Source organism: Pelophylax lessonae (assembly GCF_965119305.1).
Source record: "Pelophylax lessonae genome assembly, chromosome: 2".
In the NCBI taxonomy this organism is placed as follows: domain Eukaryota; kingdom Metazoa; phylum Chordata; class Amphibia; order Anura; family Ranidae; genus Pelophylax; species Pelophylax lessonae.
The window spans coordinates 225,534,719-225,551,740 of NC_138769.1; the positions used below are offsets into that span (position 1 = coordinate 225,534,719).

Sequence of the window (17,022 nt, forward strand, 5' to 3'; positions counted from 1 at the left end):
CTAGTTTTATCTGGTTCCAACAAAAGAGTAGCCAATGGTTTCCGAGACAATATGACCATCTGTGGGGTCAGAAAAGGTCAATGTATGCAGAAATAAGAATAAAGAAGCTATTTAGTATAGAGAAATGTGTCTGTGTGAAACCATTCAGTATAATGTTGACACAGACATATATATATATATATATATATATATATATATACACATACATACATACAGAAGTGATGACCTTATTAACTATCATAGTTAATAACAGCTGATACCAAGTTCTTTGTAAATCAATTATGAATATTATAGACCCATACTACACACGCAATGCAGCTACTATAAAATGGCCGCATCGCATGCGCGGTAGCTCCAACCACCGCCGGTCTCTGGGAAAATGGCCCACACGCATGCACAGTAGCCCAGGCCACCGCTGGTTGCGGAGCGGCACTAAAAGCACATCGCCTAATCCCTCTCCGAGCCCGCCCAGGACCCCCCCAGTACTATACCTTACTCCCGGCCCCACAGAACATGACCCAACACCGCACCCCATGCACAGAAAAAAACACCCCTGGACGCTCCCCAGAGGGGGAAGATGGGGAGATGCGAGAGAGGGGGAGTGTGGAGGGAGAGGGGGGGATGGAAAGATCCCCAGTGAGGGTAGTTAAAAAGTAGGGGAGGGCAGTGCATCGCCAAGACCACCGACCCCAGGAGGACCTGCACTAGCCCCTAACTTCCCGAAGGAGAAAAGGAGGTTACTCACATCCTCATCTTGGAAAAAGGGGGTGCTGCGGGCCCGAGGAACGCTGCGACTCCAGCCGCAACTAGGTTGTGTGCGTCCGTGCGAGGTGCTGCACTCACAAGCCAGTCCCTCCAGAGGGACCATAGCGCGGCCGACCTAGCGTGGAGCTGAGGTCTGCACGCGCTCGCTGGCCGGACTGGGGTGACCATCAGGATCTAGAATATCCAGTGCATCGCCCAATTCGACAGTTAATTGTAGTTCTCACAGGAACAATTAAACTAGAAAATAACAAAAAGAGAAAAAAATTTTGTTTAAGATTGAGAAAAAATACCAGGACCAGAGATCCCAGCAGGGAGCTAGGTCCTTACTCCTGACTAGGCAGAAAAAAACTGAATCCTAGAGCAAGAAGTAGGAGTATACCACCTGGGACTGCCCCATGAAGTTGTTAACTTTGTTAACCCTTTTCCGCCTAATCTCCTACTCCTAGGAAGCGCAGCATAACCCATTGGACTAATGAAGATATGTCGCTGTGTCCGTCAATGAACGAAAGAGAAAGGAAGGATTTGCCCAGCCAAAGCACTGGAGAATGAAGCCACCTAGTAGGCCTCGGCCTAAACTTTTTGAGGGCGCCCAGCCGCCAGGACGTGATCCCTAGTGGAGCCGACCACCCAGGGTAGCGGAGGGGAAGGCGGATGCCCACACGAGAGGCAGTGGCTTTGGCCATCCTCACAGGGGTCGCCTCACATAGGTTCCGCCGATCAGCAGTCCGGTCAGCCGCTCGGTCAGCAGCGCAGTCAGCTGCTTAGTCAGCCTGGACAGCCAACGAGTAGGCCGCAAAGCCGCGGCCTAATATTTTGGCCGCATCCGACCGCTTGAGGCATGTACCCCCGGATGGCAAAACATCCGCTCCCCCTGCCAACAACCGTCGCAGGTAACCCCAAGGACATCCCTGCCCTGGTCACCATCCCCCACGATGGCAGAGAACCCTGCTCAACCCCCCCATTGCGCACCAATGAAAAGCAGCAACTCCAACCAGCCCCCCTGAAGAGCATGTGGCATGTTGCAACAGCCAGCTCATAACCGCACCCAAGGAGGGGGGTAACGGGGGCCGAAAGACCCACAGCGACCAAAATTTAGAGGGGCTGGGAAAAGGGATAGGAACACGGGGGTCTGACCGTCCTAGGGAGGGGCCCACGTCAACCCCCTGAAGGTCACCAGGGAAGGGGGGACACTACTTACCACACCATGGAACGGGGTGGGCACAGCTCCAGACCAACCACCTCTCCATCGGAATGGGGGTGCGGCAGGCCAGAAGGTACGCTTCGACTTAAGCCTGGACCAGGTTGTATGCACCCTCGCGAGACGTTTAACTCACAGGCCAGCCCCCGTCCAGTGGTTCTATGTCGCGGCCGACCTAGCGCGCAGCTGAGGTCTGCACACGCTTGCTGGCCAGACTGGGGAGACCACAAGGATCTAGAATATCCAGTCCGTCGCCCAGTTCAGCAGTTGAAGTTCTCACAGGAACAGGAAATAATAAAAGATGAAAAACAATTGTTTAAAAAAGAAGAAAATGCTAGGAACAGAGATCCCAGCAAGGAACTAGGTCCTTACTCCTGACTAGGCAGAAAAAAACTGAATGCCTATAGCAGGAAGTGGGAGTATACCCCCTGGGACTGCCCCATAGGCATGGTAAAGCTTTTTCCTGCCTAGTGCCCTACACCTGTAGGGGGCAGCATAACCCAATGGTCAAGAAGATTCTGGAGCTGTGTTCCATAAATGAATGAAAAAGAAATGTATTTTATGAATGAAAACAAAACAAAATTTTCCACTATATGCCTCTCTCTTTTTATAGATAGGCATATCTTTATTGAAATGGAGGTCAAAAATTTTTTTTTTTCGATGTCTCTCTATAGGCAACACCATTTATAAAGTTATATATTGAGGTTTGTATAACTAGAATTTTAAATAAGTATATGTAATGCAAGTATAGAATAATAGACCTCACTTCCGGGTTAGCAGAGAATAATATAAAAAATAAGCCACGATCGTATTTTCAAATATAATCAATTTGATCTACAAGAATTGGGCATTAGATTTTAAAAGATGGTGGATCGAGCGCTTCCGCCACAATAAATATAGTAAGACTTTCAAAAATGGCGATCGGAGAGTTTCTGGCCCGACCGGCATAAATAGCACGTCATATCCCCTAATTGGCATTCCCTGAGGAAGTCACGTGACCTCGTGACGTAACACGTAGGAGGATCCCAATACCCGGAAGTGACGTGCGAAAGAGCGCTCCACAGAGAGAGTAATACGCTGGATAGAGTATTTTTATGTAATTCCGCTATATTTTTTTGCAATAAAAGTCTTTAAATACTACACCATGATGGCCCCTTCATTCCTATGAGCCCCAAGGAGGAAAACACTCAGCTAAAGAGATCGATAAGGAGACCACACCAAATAGGAGTCCTACCAAAGATCCCCCAGAGACAGGACCATATTGGGGAGGAACACAGGAATCCCTTTTTTGACAACGCTGTGGACACCTGATATTGCGCTGGATTCTAAAAGGAGAAGGAACCACAAGCCATATATAATACAGGCGTATTATAAACCTTATTGAGGTGAGAGTTTAGCACACCTAGATGTGTCATCACAGCACGAGGTGAAGGAAGAAGTTATATCACCGTTAACCATTTAATTTGTTGTTTTTTATATACACTTATTCACATCAAAGGATCAGGTGCAATCCGATTCTTCTGCGAACTGTTTTAACCACTTAAGCCCCGGAAGATTTTACCCCCATTCCGACCAGGGGGTATTTTGCGATTCGGCACTGCGTGAATTTAACGCACAATTGCGCGGTCGTGCGACGCTGTACCTAAACGAATTTGACGTCCTTTTTTTCCCACAAACAGAGCTTTCTTTTGGTGGTATTTGATCACCTGTGCGATTTTTTGATCACGCGCTATAAACAAAAAAAGAGCGTCAATTTTGCAAAAATAGCAATATTTTTCACATTTTTTTATATGAAATTCCCCCAAAAAAAAATGTAAAAATCAAAATTTTTAAAAATTTTCGGCCAATTTGTTTTATGCTACCTATGTTTGGTAAAAAAAATCGCAAAAAGCGTATTTTGATTGGTTTGCGCAAAAGTTATCGCGTTTACTAACAAAGGGAAAGATTTTTGTCATTTTTGTTGTTTTTTTTTTTAACGCGTAATGGCGGCGATCTGCAATTTTTTTTGCGGTACTGCGACATTGCGGCGGACAGATCGGACCCTTGACTGACATTTTTGACACTTTTGGGGTTACCAGTGACATTTCTACAGTAATCAGTGCTATACATATGCACTGTTACTGTAAAAATACACTGGTAGTGAAGGGGTTAACTTTATTTGGAAGGGAGGGGCTGTGTGTGTCCCTAGGGGCGTGGTTTCTACTGTGATTGGCTGTGGCTCTAGCTGTAAGGACACTGATCAACGGATCTACATACCAGATCCGTTTTATCAGTGTCTTTGCAGCGAGGAGAATGACAGGCAGTTTGTTTACACAAGCTGCCTGACATTCTCCCTCTCCCCCGCCGATCGCCGAGTGGCCGGCGGACATCGGGTCCGCTGGTCACACGCGCGGGGGGGTCCGTGACCACGCGGGAGCGGGAGCGCGCCTCCGGGGGCGCGCGCTCGCTCCCTAGACCCTCACAAGCAAGCAACGTAGCCCTACGTTAGTTTGCCTGTGAGGGGCTGACCGCCGACGTAGATAGTCGTGCGGCGGTCGGCAAGTGGTTAAAGGCACCGTTTAAACTGAATACTTTATTGCAGATAAATTGTTTATGATTGATTTATAAATCTGCTGGGCATTTTGCACACACACTTTTATTTGTATAATAGCACTTTAAGAACAGAGCACTTTGTTTAACCGGTTGCCGACCGCCGCAAGTACATATACTGCGGGGGTCAGCCCCGGCCAGGCAAAGTGACGTACCGGTACGTAACTAGCCTGGGAGCCAATAGCGGGCGAGCGCGCACCGCCGGAGGCGCGCTCCCGCATCGGCTTGTTCACGGACACATCCGTGCGTGTGACCGGCGGACCTGATGTCCGCCGGTCAATGACAAAAATCTTTCCCTTAGTTAGTAAACGCAATAACTTTTTTGTACAAACCAATCAAAATACGCTTATTGTGATTTTTCTTACCAAACATAGGTAGCAGAAAACAAATTGGCCAAAAATTTAAAAAAATTTTGATTTTTACATTTTTTTGGGGGGGAATTTCATATAAAAAAATGTGAAAAATATTGTTATTTTTGCAAAATTGTCGCTCTTTTTTTGATTATAGCGCATGATCAAAAAATCGAGCAGGTGATCAAATACCACCAAAAGAAAGCTCTATTTGTGGGAAAAAAAGGACGTCAAATTCGTTTAGGTACATCGTCGCACGACCAGGCAATCGTCCGTTAAAGTCAGGCAGTGCCGAATCGCAAAATACCCCCTGGTCAGGAAGGGGGTAAAATCTTCCGGGGCTTAAGTGGTTAAGAAGCACTTTGTTGAAGCACGAATCTCATTTTCTGTGTTTATTAGATAGATTCATAGAAGCACTTTATTATTCATATGCATATATAATACAGATAGATTTCATTGGTTTTGGATTATTGGAAAAGCAACACATTACATTTTATTTCTTGTTCCAAATCGGATACTACATATCAGCATTCCAACATATTGCCATATTTGGAAGTTCACCACACAATTATTATAGAAATTTGCGTATTTGCACAACTCGTTTTATTGGTGAAAAGTTCACTGTTTTCATTTATATATTTTGTAGACCTTTACATTAAAGGTCATTCTTCAACATTCACAACAGAACACAGATTAATTTATTTTTATCACAGAATTTAAACTATTCTTGCACACTTTTGGATCTAAAAAAAGACACACAAGCATTTCAACATAGGGAATATTTTTAGATAATTTAATACCTTCTTAAACACCCAGAAGCGCACCACAACCCCCCTTAATATGGAGGTCAAAAACGACTGTCGATCTCCAGGTGATACACTTGAAAAGTCGGATATTACAAAACATGTTGGGACATGGCTTAGCGGCAATTGGAAGTGATGTCTGAGATCTTGAGCATTAGTATCCATAGCGTTACAGACATTGTCATTTTGCAATCATTGCTTTAACCACTTCAATACTGGGCACTTTCACCCCCTTCCTGCCCAGGCCAATTTATAGCTTTTAGCGCTGTTGCAATTTGAATGACAATTGCGCGGTTATGCAACACTGTACCTAAACCAAATTTATGTCATTTTTTTCCCACAAATAGAGCTTTCTTTTGGTGGTATTTGATCACCGCCAGGTTTTTTCTTTTTTGCTAAACAAATAAAAAAAGGCCGAAAAGTTTGAAAAAAAAAAACGTTTTTTTGTTTATGTTATAAAATTTTGTAAATAGATATGTTTTTTCCTGCACTGATGAGGCCGCACTGACAGGCACTGATGAGGAGGCACTGATGGGGTGGCACTGATAGGCAGCACTGATATGCAGCACTGATGGGCACTGATATGTGGCACTGATAGGTAGCACTGATATGAAGCATTGGTGGGAACTGATAGGCAGCACTGCTGGGCACTGATGGGTGGCACTGATGGGTACTGATAGGCGGCACTGATGGGTACCGATAGGCAGCACTGGTGGGCAATAATGGGCACTGGTGGACGGCACTGATAGATGGCAATGATGGGCACTGGTGGGCAGCATTGATGGGGAGGGCACTGGCAGTCAGCACTGATGGGGAGGGCACCCTGAGCCCTGATTGCCATCCCTGGTGGCCATGGTGGGCATCCCTGGGGTCATGGGTGGGCATCCCTAGGGTCATGGGTGGGCATCCCCAGTGGTTCTAGTGGCACCCCCCCCCCAAGGGTCTGCACTGGTAACCAATGCTCTGATTACCAGTGCAGACCCCCCCTTGTCAGGAGAGCCGCAGATCGGCTCTCCTCTACTCGTGCCTGTCAGACACGAACTGAGGAAAGCCGATCAACGTCACTTCCTATTTACTATGTGACCAGCTGTGATTGGACACAGCTGGTCACATGGTAAAGCACCTACATCATATGACGCCCGGTCAGGATAATGTTACCACCTTCCCGCCATCATTTGCCTATAGGGCGGGCGGGAAGTGGTTAAAGCGTTTAGATATGCACATTGTTTGCCTGCTCTTGTAACTATTTTTAATAAAATCGCTTGGTCTTGAATTTACTGCATCATTGGGGTGTGTTTTATATATTTTTTTATGTGAGAGTACTGGGGTAACAAGTGCGATTGAGGAATGGATGAGGAGCGCACCTAGTGATCGCCAGTAGCTTATCTCCATTTAAAGCGGTAAATGCCTATCTGTAATAAGAGAGGCATATATTTGGAGAGAATTCCTGTCTGTTGGGAATCAAGTTGTGCACTGGTGTGGTTTTTGCAGGCTTCTTAGCATAATGCAAGTATGTTTGGAAGCACATATATTTGTGAATTATGTGAATTTATAACAGACACATGAACTACTATTGTTTTCACAGAGTAGACAGTAGGTATTTTATAATTTTTTTTTTTTTTTTGTGATTTGTTTTTGGCACATATAATATTGATGTATCACAGCACTGCATTATGGAAAGAAACTGTGGTTTACTGAAAATTATGTCCATGTACAGTATAATGTGCATTCAATACTTGGTTGTGGCTCCTTTTGAATTTCTGCATCAATGCAGCGTGGCATGGAGGCAATCAGCCTGTGGAACTGCTGAGGTGTTTTGGAAGCTCAGGTTGCTTTGATAGTGGCCTTCTTCTTGTTTACATTGTTGGGTCTGGTGTCTCTCATCTTCCTCTTGACAACACCCCACAGATTTTCTATGGGGTTTAGGTCAGGCAAGTTTGCTGGCCAATCAAGCACAGTAATACCATAATCATTAAACCAGATATTGGTACTTTTGGCAGTGTGGGCAGGTGCCATATCCTGCTGAAAAATTAAATCAGCATCTCCATAAAGTTGACCAACACCAGCAGATGACATGCCTCCCAAATCATCACAGGCTGTGGTAAATTTTGCATTTCATTTGGAAATCAATGTCCAGAGTCTGGAGGAAGAGTGGAGAGGCCCAGAATCCAAGTTGCACGAGGTCCAGTGTGAAATTACACCACAGTCAGTGATGATTTGGGGAGCCATGTTATCTGCTGGTGTTAGTCCACTGTGCTCCTACCCAGAAATTCTAAAGCACTTCACCCTTCCCTCTGCTGACCAGCTTTATGGAGATGCTGATTTCATTTTCCAGCAGGACTTGACATCTGCCCACACTGCCAAAAGTACCAATATCTGGTTTAATGATCATAGTATAACTGTGCTTGAATGGCCAGCAAACTCGCCTGACCTAAACCCCATAGAGAATCTGTGGTATATTGTCAAGAGGTAGATGAGAGACACCAGACCCAACAATGCAGACAAGCTGAAGGCCGCTATCAAAGCAACCTGGGCTTCCATAATACCCTTAGCAGTGCCACAGGCTGATCGCCGCTATGCCAAGCCGCATTTATGCAGTAATTCATGCAAAAGGAGTCACGACCAAGTATTGAGTGCATACTAGACTGTACATGGACATACTTTTCAGTAAGCCAACATTTCTGTATCTAAAATCCTTTTTTATTTTTTATTTTTATTTTTTTTTTTATTGGTCCTATGTAATATTCAAATTTTCCGAGATACTGAATTTTGGGTTCTCACTATCTGTAAGCCATAATCATCAAAATTAAAAGAAAGAAATGTTTGAAATATATAACTGTGTGTGTAACGCATCTATATAAAATATGAGTTTTACTTTTTGAATTGATGTACTGAACTAAATTAACTTTTTGATGATATTCTAATTTTATGAGGTGCAACTGTGTATATGGCTGCGTATGTGGGATGTTGCCTTTTAAAAGATATTCAGGTGTTCTGATTTGTACTAATCGTTGTGTAGTAGCTTTCCATTTTCTACCAACAGGCTAAAAATAAAGTTAAGTTTAAGAATTATGCAACAATTAAGAAGCAATACAGGGTAATATGCATGTCATGAAACTTTTGTTCTTATTGACCTCAATTCTCATGCATTTAAATACAACTGCTGCTCTACTCACTTGCAACTCTTTAATGATCGTTTGCTGAGCATCTGAGATTTTTCTTTTTTCCTGTAGTTTTGATTCCTTTTCCTTAATTTCAAGTTCAATAACAGATTTCCATTTTTTTATTTTCTCAGCCTCTTTATGCAGCTTGGAATATAACTGATTAAGAGATTCTGCATTCTGTACAACAACATACAGTGTCAAATAAAAAGTTCAAATCTGCATAAAATAATACATAGTTCTACACCAAAGGGATCAATAATAGCAAATATTTAAAAAATAAAATGTAAAGTTAAACAACACTATTAGTAAAATGTTGTCAGTAATTCCCTTATCTGGAACCAGATTATGGAAAGCAGGGTTTCTGCTAAGAGTAGAGAAGCGTAATACTCTCATTTGAAAGTGAATCTGTTCGGGCGGGGGGGGGGGGGGGCGTGACGACCGGTGCTACAGATGGCAGCATAGAATCTTAGCTCCGCTCTGCCGCCCAGGACCGTGACTCATCCCGCATACCTCCACTGCACCACTCACCCGAATCGGAGCTCCTCTGACTCCCCTCACGCCCGCTGACATGACACGCCCAAAAAAAAGGACTTCCCACAGCTGGCAAAACTGGAAACTTTCATCAGGCCTCCTGGAGCTGGACTACGCCAAAATGGCGGTGGTCCGCATATCAATACAGCACGAGGCAATAACATCCAGAGCAATCCACTGCCATATCGCCAGGTAGGCAACCCTGATAGCGAGGGTTCCTCAGGATCCTTATCCCCAGTGTGCCCCTCGGCTAGGAGCCCTGCAAAAACCAAACCTCACACTACCTCGCCTCTTAAATTGTGGCAGGAGACAGGCAGGGAGATGGTAACTTTATCTGCATTACCACCAGGCCCTGCATCACAAATCCATGACCCCTTTGATGCATTTTCAACAGGGGGACAACCGATCACTGATACAACACTTAAAGGTCTGCTTCACTCCCTAAGATCATCCTTACATTCAGATATTATGAGCTGTATGCAGCAATTCAAGCAAGAAATGCATTCCATGGGAGATAGAATTAACACTGTAGAATCTTCCCTAGGGAACTATGCATTATCTTTCAATACCATGGTGGATGCACATAATAAAAACGCAGATGATATTCAATGGTTGAAAGACAAAGTTGCCGACTTGGAAGACAGATCCAGACGGAACAACCTGAAAATAAGGGGGATCCCTGAGACTAACCCGGCTATTCTCCACCCTGGCCCCTTCCATATCCAAATCTGATCTCTCAATTGTCAGGATTCATACGCTTACTAAACCAGCCTTCCTTGCGGCAGATATCCCCAGGGATGTCCTGCTACAAATCCACTTCTTCCAAGCTAAGGATAAAATTATTGCAGCTTTCAGACAAACAAATGAGCTCCCAGCCGAATTTTTGGGCCTGCAGATCCTGCCATATCTCTCCAGACACACCTTACAGAAGAGGAAGAATCTTGCTACAATAACTAAAGTGTTAAGGAATCACAGGATCCTCCATAAATGGAAATATCCTGCATCCTTATCCATAACTCATAATGGATCCACCACGACCATCTCTACTCTGGAGGAGGGCATCGATTTGTTGGGGTATCCTCCCCCCGAGGAATCCCCACACCTCGCCCCAGCCCCCATCCCACTCTCCAATGAATGGCAAGTGGTCTCCAGGAAGCGGTCCTCGCAGAAAAAATTGCACACTGGAGGTATCCCTACTTCACATCCACGTTAACATGGTCCCAGGCCACAGGATTTAATTCATCCTTATGGCCCTTCATCCCCACAATCTATTGACTGTTCTAGTCAATCGCGGACCTAACTACCGGTCCTTTTTTTACATCCTGCATTTTTCTACCTCTGTTCCACCCTGGTTTACATCCAATGTCCACTGAACTTAAGCCTCACTTTTTCAAGCCAACCGTTACTAAGGATATCAATGCCTATTATTCTTTTATTATGCAGCAATCACGACAACAATGCAAACTATACTACATATATCAGTATGCCATTTAAATGTATTTCTATCAATGCAAATGGTCTGAACCACCCGGCCAAGCAGTTTGCCCTGTGGAAGGAAGTGATAACTTCCCACGCTGACATAGTGTCAGTTCAAGAGACATACTTCCAAGCCTCCAATCATCCAAAATGTACCCACAGGGACTTTCCACACATCTTATTGGCAACGTCCTTGGAAAAAAAGAAAGGAATCTTGCTAGCGGTGAAGAATACTATCACTCTACAAATCAAGGACTTAGTGTCTGACCAGGAGGGGCGCTATATCATCTTAACAGGAGACTTTAAAGGTTTACCTTACATTAGTATTCCTGTATGCACCCAATACGCACCAGCTGCTTTTTCTCAGACGATTGTTCAAAATTATTTAGATATGTTAGATATGGTAACCTCATTTTATGTGGGGACTTTAACCTGACGGTCGACCCGGTGATGGATTCGTCCTTCTCACCTGGTGGCCGAAGGGTCTCATTACAACAATTATTTCGCGAAGAACAGCTTTATGATGTCTGGAGGTGTCAGCATTCATCTGAAAAACATTACACATTCTACTCCTCCAGACATCAATCTTATTCTAGAATTGACTTATTTGTTGTAGACTTGCAACTCTTGGGAAGGACCTCCTCCCCGGTCATTAAGGATATCACTTGGTCTGACCACGCTGTGATTGAGCTGACCGTGGAGGAGGGGATCCCTCGAGGGACAACACCTATTTGGCAATGTAATGTTAAGACCTTGCAATCTTTGGACAGTGGCAAATATATCTTCTGGCATCTCCGAGAATTTTTCTAGCTCAATTCCCACTGTAAGAAGAGGTTTTCTGTTCAGAGTTGTGTTTCTGTTCAATCCCGCCGGGACTTGGCAAATGCGCATGCGCGAATGCGCGCACGCAAGCACGCGAACACGCAACGTGACAGGTGCTGGCGCCAAATGGACTATTTAAACTCAGCCCTTGCTCAGCTCCAGTGCTGCTTTGTATTCAGCCTTGTTGACCTGAACCTGCTACCTGTATCCTGTTTACCAGTACCAGACCCGGCTTGTCCTGACTATCCTCTGCTCTCCGCCTGCACCGACCTCGGCTTGTCCCTTGACCTCCGCTCCAGTCTGCTCCTTCTGGCTCCTGTATGACCGTTTGGCTTCTGACCCGGCTTGTCTCACTACGCTCCTGCCACCAGCACCTGTTGCCTGCATACCTGCTCTGGACTTACCCGGCTATCCCTGTCTGTGGACTTCAGCCTGCTTCCAGCTACATCAGGCACTCGTGCTACTCTATACTCGGCCCCTCCTGTCTGCACTATCAGGGGTCCCGAGTCAGAGGCGTAAGAGAGGCCTTCCTCACCGTTCAGGCTCACCTCCAGGTACGTGATACCCACTCTGTTTCAGATCCCTGGATCTTGTGGGGAGCCCACAAGGCTTACATAAGAGGGATATGCATACAACAAAACTCCAAACTCAAGAAACTATATAACTCTAAACTCACAGAAATCTTATCCCAAATCTATAACCTGGAAACTAAGAACAAGCTACTCCCTGACCCTATGCTATGACCTCTAATACCCTCAGCAATCTCAAGTTCGAATTGCGTACTTTATTATTGGAACAACAAGACAAACAATTCCGCAAACTTAAATTAACCTACTATGCTCAAGCTAATAAAGCTAGTAAATTCCTAGCCAACAGAATTAAATCCGTCAGGCCAAATCTAGGATATCCCATTTATCCCATCCACATTCAGCCCATAAACGAACCCACCCCCAAGAGAGAGCGGATGAGTTTGCTAACTAATATGCCCCGTACACACGTGCAGATTATCTGAAGACTTTTGTCTGCAGACTTACCAAAACCATATAATATGAGGTCAAACCTAAACACTTTCAATTTGTATTCAATCCGGCAGGCCCTTGCACTACATAGAAAAGGTAAATCTGAAGACAAAAGTCTTCAGATAATCTGCACGTGTGTACGGGGCATTACCACTCTCTCTACAATCTTGTTAGTGACCCATCTATACGCAAACCATCCGCCTTAGAAATTTCCAAGTTTCTAGATAAACTTAATTTACTACAACTCTCAGAAGACCCACTCCTCAAGTTAAACGCCCCCATAACACTAGAAGAAATAAGAAAAAACATTCTCTTACCAGTGGCGTAGCGTGGGTTGTCAGCACCCGGGGCAAGGCAAGTAATTTGCGCCCCCTAACCCACAAAAAATTAGCACTTGAGCTAGAGCAGGGTCCCTATAGATCCCCCTTTAGAGCAGGGTCCTTATAGATCCCCCTTTAGAGCAGGGTCCCCAAAGATCCCCCTTTACAGCAGGGTCCCCCATAGATACCCCTATAGAGCAGGCCAGGGTCCCCATAGATCCCCCTGACCTGCTGTAAAGGAGGATATATGGGGGACCTGCCCTGACCTGCTCTAAAGGGGATCTATGGGGACCCTGGCCTGCTCTAAAGGGGATCTATGGGGATCCTGCTCTAAAGGGGGAATCTATGGCATAGATCCCCTTTAGAGCAGGGTCCCCATAGATCCCCTTTAGAGCAGGTCAGGGCAGGTCCCCCATATATCCTCCTTTACAGCAGGTCAGGGTGAGGTGAGGTCCCCCATATAGATCCCCCCTTACAGCAGGCCAGGGTGAGGTGAGGTCCCCCATATAGATCCCCCCTTACAGCAGGCCAGGGTGAGGTGAGGTCCCCCATATAGATCTCCCACCTTACAGCAGGCCAGGGTGAGGTGAGGTCCCCAATATAGATCCCCCCTTACAGCAGGCCAGGGTGAGGTGAGGGGGATCTATATGGGGGACCCTGCACAGCAGGCCAGGGTGAGGTCCCGTCCCCCATATAGATCCCCCCTTACAGCAGGCCAGGGTGAGGTGAGGTCCGGAACCTGGCCTGCTGTAAGGGGGGATCTATATGGGGGACCCCAGACCTAACCTCACCATGGCCTGTTGTAAGGGGGGATCTATATGGGGGACCTCACCTCACCCTGGCCTGCTGTAAGGGGGGGATCTATATGGGGGACGGGGACCTCACCCTGGCCTGCTGTAAGGGGGATCTATATGGGGGACCTCACCCTGGCCTGCTGTAAGGGGGGATCTATATGGGGGACCTCACCCTGGCCTACTGTAAGGGGGGATCTATATGGGGGATCAGGTCCCCCATATAGATCCCCCCTTACAGCAGGCCAGGGTGAGGTGAGGTCCCGTTCCCCATTTAGATCTCCCCCCTTACAGCAGGCCAGGTTCCCCTTAAAATAGATCCCCTTTACATAGTCTTCTCACAGTCACTCAGTCAGACAGGGACTAGTACAGCCAGAGTCAGTACACTACTCCTACCTTTTTTTCATCTGTCCCGACCGACCCCAGGCTAGGTTTTCCTCCTGGCTGCTGCAGCACCACTGTCACCTATCTCTCTGGCCTCGTCTCACCTGCCTTCTTTGCTGAAATTGCTGACTGTCCTGTTCTGACTCCTGTCCTGTCATCCTCCTCCTCGCCGCGCCGGCTTCTTCTGCTGCTCTGCTGGCCTGGTGTGGTTCTTCTCTCCCCGTCTCCCGCGCTGCGCTGGGTGGCCGCTGCACTGGTTAGTCCCTCCCCCAGACAGTCCATCTCCGCACCGCACGGCGCACGCCTGGCCTGTCTCCCCCCACCACCACTCCACAGTGGAAGACACCAGCTGGATCGGATTGGGGAGCCGAGCTGCCAAGCCGAAGCAGTGACAGTGAGTGAGCCAGGGGCAGAGTCGAGAGTAGACTTAGTGGGCGGCGGCCAGCCTATGACAGAGTGAGTGACATCTGACATGACATTGCGGAGCAAATGCGCCCCCCCAGATGTTGCGCCCGGTGTGGCCGGCCCCCCCTGCACCCCCACGCTACGCCACTGTCTCTTACTCCCAAATGGCAAATCCCCAGGCCCAGATGGCTTCCCTAGTGAATATTACAAATTGCATCACCAAACCTTAATACCTCTCCTAGCAGCCATCTTCACTAAAGCAACCAAAGTTTCGGCTTTTCCAGAAGAGATGCTGGGAGCATATGTTGTCACCATCCCCAAACCAGGGAAAGATTCCTATCAGCCATCCAGTTACCGCCCCATTTCGCTCCTGAATACAGATATAAAAATCTACGCGAAATTGCTAGCTAGATGTCTTCAATCCGTATTGCCTTCCCTAATTCAAAAGGACCGAATGGGCTTCATACCCGGACTCCAAACTTCTGACGCCACTAGGCGACTCGTGAACATCCTTCATGTGGCTGAAAAATGTTGAACGCCTTCTCCGCTCCTTGCTTTAGATGCAAAGAAGGCGGTAGACAGGGTAAACTGGGACTATATGTAAGCTACACTGTCTAAATTCGGCCTAAGAGGTAATATACGATCTGCCATTCTAGCTCTTTATTCAAACCCCACAGCCAGAGTTTACACTTCAGGTGCACTTTCTAAAATTTTCAAAATCTCAAACGGCACACGCCAAGGGTGCCCCCTCTCCCCTACCATATTCAATCTAACTATTGAACCCCTAGCTGAAGCACTTTGCTCAGCATCTGATGTTAAAGGCTTTTCCCTAGGAGATGCAGAACATAAAATCAACCTGTTCGCGGATTACATCATCCTAATGCTTACAGACCCAGGTGTCTCCTTACCTGCCGCTTACCCCATCCTTCTAAACTTTAGTGACATCTCACACTAAAAAATAAATGCCTCCAAATCGATAGTCCTTGATTTGGGAGTACATCCGGACATGATACAGCTTTTAAACACTATATGTCCCTTCCCATGGACAAAAGATAAAATTCCTTACTTAGGCATTTTCCTTACCTCTCACACATCCACTCTCCTCTCCTCTAATCTCACCCCTCTAATACAAAAGATCACTACAGACCTAACCCGAATAGCCAAACTCGACTTGTCTTGGGGTGCTAGAATAGCTGCCATCAAAATGACCGTTCTACCTCAGATCCTTTATCTATTCCGAGCTCTCCCCATTCCCTTTACCAAAACACAATTGAATGCCCTTTCAGGTATACTCAAAAAATTCCTCTGGCTAGGCAAAAGAGCCCGTATAGCTTACGACATCCTCATTAAACATACACACCTTGGAGGTGCAGGTCTACCAGACCTCTCAGCCTAATTTTGGGCTACTCGCCTGGATCAGCTCAAACACTGGTTCACACATGATGACTCACCTATTTGTCCTCTATAGAAACACACGTAGTACCTACCAAGGACCTCCGCCTAATGCTAATCAGAAACCTATGGATCCCCTGGAGCTTTCTGAAATTGCCCCTTACTGTTAAATCCTCCCTACAAGCCTGGAGAACAAGATACAACCTTTAACTAACCTACTTCCTACCCACCCACCTCCACTACCTTTCCTTAAAACTAAAATCCATAAATTAGATACCAGTCATCTCTCTTCCTTAGGTCTCTCTAACCTATCTCAATTCTATAACCAAGGTAGGCTTAAGAATAGGGAAGACCTATTTAATGTATAAAATAGTAGTGCAGCGCAGTCTAAAATCCTCTGATAGATGTCCCACAGAGACAAAATCAACATAAAAATGCACAATGATATAGATATAAGTATTGCGAGAGACAGTCCATAGTTTAAAGATATGGTACCCTGCTGAGGAAGTCCACGCCCATCTCGGACGTAACGCGTACAGGGATTGGTCCATCTGATCCATGGCCTTAACCAGGAAGTAATACAGCACGGTCCCAGCACGCTGCAGGCTCTGCATACTGTTACTCGCTTTTATATGTCGGATATCATGTAAGTGCGATTCCTTTGCTTATGAGCTAATTAAATGTTACATACAGAGAGCATTAGATCCCCTTTTCTTTTATTTCATGGCTTGGGGGATGCATCCTGGATTGGTGCTTATCCTTGACATTATACTGCGGTAAAGGATTGCTTCTGCGGCATCTGATGTTTGAGACCTTGGAGCTGTGTTCCCTGATTCTTTTGAGAGATATATGTGTTTTGACCCCGTAGGGTCGCGTTATTAAGGTGAGAGGCAGAGATTGCTTGGTGGAGGGAAGCTGCAAGCACGGAAGTCACATTTACTGTGCGTTTTTTCACCGAACCACAAGTGGACTACCTTTCCTTTCTTGCATATCTTCAAACTATGGACTGTCTC

The 17,022-nt window shown here is 46.1% G+C and overlaps 1 protein-coding gene across 1 annotated transcript in view; it reads right to left on the reverse strand.

The window, feature by feature from the left end:
* SYCP1 (synaptonemal complex protein 1) overlaps positions 1 to 17,022 on the reverse strand; it is a 181,692-nt gene that overhangs the window by 88,685 nt on the left and 75,985 nt on the right. The window contains exon 4 of the mRNA XM_082248011.1: positions 8,882 to 9,046. Coding sequence (XP_082104137.1) covers positions 8,882 to 9,046 — 165 coding nt within the window. The remainder of the gene's footprint in view (positions 1 to 8,881; positions 9,047 to 17,022) is intronic.